The sequence below is a fragment of the Frankliniella occidentalis genome, unplaced genomic scaffold (assembly GCF_000697945.3).
Source record: "Frankliniella occidentalis isolate FOCC.00 unplaced genomic scaffold, Focc_3.1 Scaffold250, whole genome shotgun sequence".
Lineage (NCBI taxonomy): Eukaryota > Metazoa > Arthropoda > Insecta > Thysanoptera > Thripidae > Frankliniella > Frankliniella occidentalis.
Window position 1 is genome coordinate 370,634 of NW_026267376.1, and position 4,585 is coordinate 375,218.

A 4,585-nucleotide genomic window follows, 5' to 3' on the forward strand; every position below is an offset into this window, starting at 1 on the left:
CCTTGGTGTCACCTTATTTGGTGACACATGTGTTGCCGCCAAGACGACGAAAACGTCACCAAATTAAGTGATACCGAGGGTGACAAATTTTATGCTCTCAATTGGAACTGTTATGGCAACATGTCTGTTTCCATAATTGTGGTGACATCTCGGATGTCGCCAAAGTTTGGCGACAAAAAAGGGAAGTCGCCAAAATAAATGTGTCACCGAATTTTGGTCACACGTGTCGCCATAAAGATTACAGTGCAGATCCGATCACTGCGCGCCGTCGACGATTCGCCCCCCTCCCTCTCACCTAAAAAAAGAAGAAAAAGTAAAAAGAAGCGCGCGGGCGGCGCGTCAACTTTAGATCGCAATAATGTCAGCGTTATTGCAGGTAGGCTCGTCTGTTCTGTGACATCACCGGGACGCCTGGACTGCCTGGATATTGTCCCGTGTAGCCCTCTGGGTGTTTTTTGTCCTTATTGGCCTCCGGTAGTCCGGCAGGCGTTCCGGGAGTCCAAGATCGGGTTGGTCAACGGTGGACCAACTTATCTCGCGTTGCTTTATAAGCAATATGAGTAAGTATTTTTTTTCTTGATAGATCCCATATTCTTTACGTAATTTTGTGTGTAGTATACGTGCGCTGCGGGCGACATATTTTTGGTCCCACCATCGCCTTGTGCATCGGGCATTTCGAGTGTATTTGGGTCAGGTCAGGCAGGGAGCGAAGCAGCAGCAGGAGCAGAAGCAAAGGAGGCGAGCGCGCAAAGTTGAAATGCAATACGGCATGAAATTCGCCAGGAATCCGAACGTCGGTCGACGGGGCGTATTGTTCTTCAAACCTACTTGGCCCGAGCGCCGGCCGGCCCCGCGGTGGCGCGCGCACGCCTCAATGCTGGTCTGGATTCCACACGGCCCCCTACTCCTTGTAAAGGTTCTGGTGACTTGCATCTAATTTCTCTCCCCTCGGGTTGCATTTTCGCCCCCCCCCCCCTCTCTTTTACTCGCTCACTCACTCACTCACTCACTCACTTACTCACTCACTCCCAATCCCTCCCTCTCCCTCTAATAGCGGTTAAAAGGTGTGTCATAGTTTTGTTTCTGTTGTTTGCGCCATCTAGAACTATAGAGGTTCTAGGCGCCATCACATTTTTAGTAGATGATACCTTTTTGTATTTTTTGAAACGGTATTCCTTGCTTTATTTCATTCTTTGCAGTACGCCTTGCTGTGGCAAAGACTCCCCACAACTCCGCTCTCGCATGCCATAGTATTATCTCACTCCGACTGAAGCAGTCCTAATCCGGAAACAATGAGCATGTCCAGCGGACGGGAAGGCGATGGCCTCGAGCACTGAACCTCTTACTTCCCATTTTCTTTGTATTTCCGGCCGGGCCTTGTGACAGGTCGTGGAGCAGCCACTTCCCTCTCCTCCTCCTGGGGGGGTGCACTAGACGATCTCATCTCTCTTCGGCTTTTTATGCGTTAATCCCGTCTTCACGAAGGCGCTCATTTACGCCCAAGTGACCCCAGTACACCGGTAGATGCTCGCGGGCCTCGCCTCGGACCCATCCCGTTTAGCTAAGCCCCCTCTTTTTTTGCCTGGACCCTGGCGTTCCTGCTGGAGCGTTCATTCCTATTCATTCCCATGGGAAAATATGGTCCAAGTGGATCCCTCCCGACCCCTTTTGTCCCATCTCTTTATTTGTCGCTCCATCCTCGTGAAAAAAGTTTCCAAAACTCTTTGTTAAATTTTTAAGGATATAACGAAATTTATTCGTAAACTATAGGCTACAAAGAAACTTTGTGAATTTACAACAAACCGTTGGTTTCAAATTTCCAGAGAACATTTCCAAATTCCCAACAAAGTATCGTTTTCTTCACATCTTTAAACTGAATAGTGTGATGTTGAAACAGTTTTGTCAACTGGGATGCAGATGTAAGAAATAATAGCCTACTGTATTTGGTATAGATGTGAATTAAACCGACCCATTGAAAATTACTAATTTTTCTAGAATTTAACGGAGACATGTTGGAGTTTCTTAATTCCGTAGATTCAATGGAGTAAAACGAAGGCTCTTTGTAGAGTGGTTACAAAGGAATGTTGGAAAAGAAAAACACGTAGATATTCTGGGAAAGTACGAAGGAGTGTTGGGATTTTGGTTCCCAGAAAAGTATTGTGATTTTCGGATCTCTGTGTATGGTAAAAGTGTTGTAAAATCACAATTTTTTTCTAACAGTGTACAGTAGTTCAGATAGACTTTGTCACCATACTAGTCCTTGATGACAAGGACTTCATACGTCGGGTATTCTAGACTGTTACCCCAAAACTCGATGTAACATTTTCCGCCGGCCAGCTACAACAGAAAAAATATTCGTTCTCTTTTATATTTCTTAATCGAGAGTTAAGGGCAATGACACCTTACATTACTCATGTATAGTTATGTTTAGTTTAGGTAAAAGGTTGTAAGGTATCATCTGCTAAAAGTATTGTAAGCCTAGCTTTTCAAAGTTTGTATGCACCGGCGGACACCAAAGTGTGTGAATGTCGCATACTTCGTTGGTGTGCAACGCCATTCGTACACAAAGAGGCACAAGTTGTGAATTTTGAAGGAAAAGTGATTGTGATGTACAGATCATTTGAGAAAAATACGCTTACCGCTCCTGGTGTCATCATCCTCTTTTGACCGACGTTCGGATTCGGGTCGGAAAGGTCGAGGTCGAGCACTCTGCACGAGAACAGATACTCGTTGTCGGATGTTACTCCCACCCGTACTGCTCCCTCCGGCACACCTCCGGCAGACGGGACCCACTGAACCGATGCCGATGAAGAGTTATCAAGAACGGCCACCTATAATCGAAATCAAAATCAGTAAATATTTCCGTCGTTTCAGTAATGCATTATCTAGGTCTAAATTTTCATAACATTGTCTTCAAATGTCATAACCATTCTGAATTTTCAGTTCAAACATAAAATTTCATTAAAATTCTGAAAATTTAGTTAATTTTGGTTTTGAAATTTCAGAACATTTTTAACAGTGTGTGTCCTGACTCCCAGGGACTTCGTGGACGTATTCTTTATAACTTACCTCAAACGTCGTCACTTCTCTGATGGTGTGTCCCCTTAAGGCGGCGTAGGCCCAGTACTGTTCCCACTGCGCGACGACAGCGGGGACGATTGCCCCAATTGAGTTCATCCAGACGCGCCCGACGTAGCTAGAAACTTCCACCCCGTCCAACCTCTGGAAACCCGCTACAATGGCGTTGTCCGGAGGGGATTCTGATCCATGATAGAGCACCCATTTTATAGCACTTTCTGGTTAGAGGGGGGGGGAAATTAGATTGATTATAAACGTACTGCGACATCACATACAGCTGCATAATAATAACATAATTTTTACTACACGTTTTTTTACCTGAACGGCGAGCCTCAACGCTGAACGCCGCCGCCAGGATGAGTACGAACGCCGTCACTCGAAGACCCACCATTGCGTGGCAAGTAATGGTGACTGACACGGTCTGTTTTCACGCGACACCTCTGTGCCACAACGCTAGTCGTGCACTCGGTACCCTTGTTGGGCGAGGGAGACGTGAAACCTGAGAGCGCCCACTGTTTAGTCAAGATAAATAAAAGCGAATCTGAGCCGACATAATCCATTCTTCGAGAGAATGAAGATAGCATGGATGCATGGATGAAAAGTTCCGGGCGGTAACCCACTTACAAACTCTATGCACTTGCCCTCGTCCAATTTATTTATTTTACAAAACTTCTTTAGTGCGCAGAATGGAGAAATTCCTCCGAGAAAGCCAGCTGTAAAAATAAGCTCAGGTTTAGATACCTACTTTTCGTCCTTTCTTTCTTTCTACGGGTGTGGCGGCGGCACGCCGGGACGCATAGGCCACGGCGCTTTGCCGGCCGATGACGTGACGAGCTCCCAGAATCGAACGGTTCGCCCCCCCCCCCCTTTTCCAGCCCCCCTTTTCCCCTTCCCTCTTCACCGCGTCGGACGACGTCGGGGCGCGCAGAGAGGGCTCTTAAATCGACATTTTTTTTTTCTATTATGAGAGTAAGAGAGTTAGGTGCACCCCGAGGGACTATCATTAAAAGCAATAGGATACACATTATACCAGGTGCAGACCATCCAGATTTGTTTCTTTTTCTTTTGTAAAAAAAGGAGAACAACAACAAAACATGATTTTAAAAATTTGTGACTTCATAAGTGTTGGCCCTGTATAACTTGCCTACCGAACATTTTCGAAAAAAACACTAATTTGCAACTATTTTTTGTGACTTCAATAGCTATTTTTTCCGACTTAGCTAAATTTTAACGATTTAGCTAAATTTTAACGATTTAGCTAAAATTTTGCCAACCTTGCTATTTAGTTACCCAGAGAGAAATAGGTCGTGGAAAAGACGTGGACTCCACGTGGTTTCGTGGATTTTTCGTGGTGGTGGATACATCCACCAGATATCCACCACTATTTACCTTTCTAAAAAGTTGCAAATAAAATCATAAGAAACCATTTTTTCGTCAACATTTCTTACTAAATGGGATTTTTATTGTTCTGAACGCCATATTCCAGTATATTGTCAATTCGACGTGG

At 45.1% G+C, this 4,585-nt stretch overlaps 2 protein-coding genes across 2 annotated transcripts in view; one reads left to right on the plus strand and one right to left on the minus strand.

Annotated features, from left to right (window-relative positions):
* LOC113217382 (uncharacterized) overlaps positions 1 to 4,585 on the plus strand; it is a 93,304-nt gene that overhangs the window by 79,761 nt on the left and 8,958 nt on the right. The window lies entirely within an intron of this gene.
* Positions 1,735 to 3,565, minus strand: LOC113217398 (uncharacterized). Its single transcript, XM_026437286.2, has 4 exons — positions 3,397 to 3,565; positions 3,070 to 3,296; positions 2,640 to 2,831; positions 1,735 to 2,337 (listed from the first exon to the last, which is right to left on the minus strand). The coding sequence occupies exons 1-4, from the start codon at positions 3,467 to 3,469 to the stop codon at positions 2,254 to 2,256; spliced, it is 576 nt and encodes a 191-aa protein (XP_026293071.1). The 5' UTR covers positions 3,470 to 3,565; the 3' UTR covers positions 1,735 to 2,253.

Bases quoted from the DNA above. Each gene is read 5' to 3' on its own strand.
- LOC113217398 (XM_026437286.2), bottom strand. From the start codon at position 3,469: ATGGTGGGTCTTCGAGTGACGGCGTTCGTACTCATCCTGGCGGCGGCG. The intron at 3,297-3,396 runs GTAAAAAAACGT...CCCTCTAACCAG, and splicing joins CGTTGAGGCTCGCCGTTCAG to AAAGTGCTATAAAATGGGTG. The intron at 2,832-3,069 runs GTAAGTTATAAA...TTTCGATTATAG, and splicing joins GAGAAGTGACGACGTTTGAG to GTGGCCGTTCTTGATAACTC.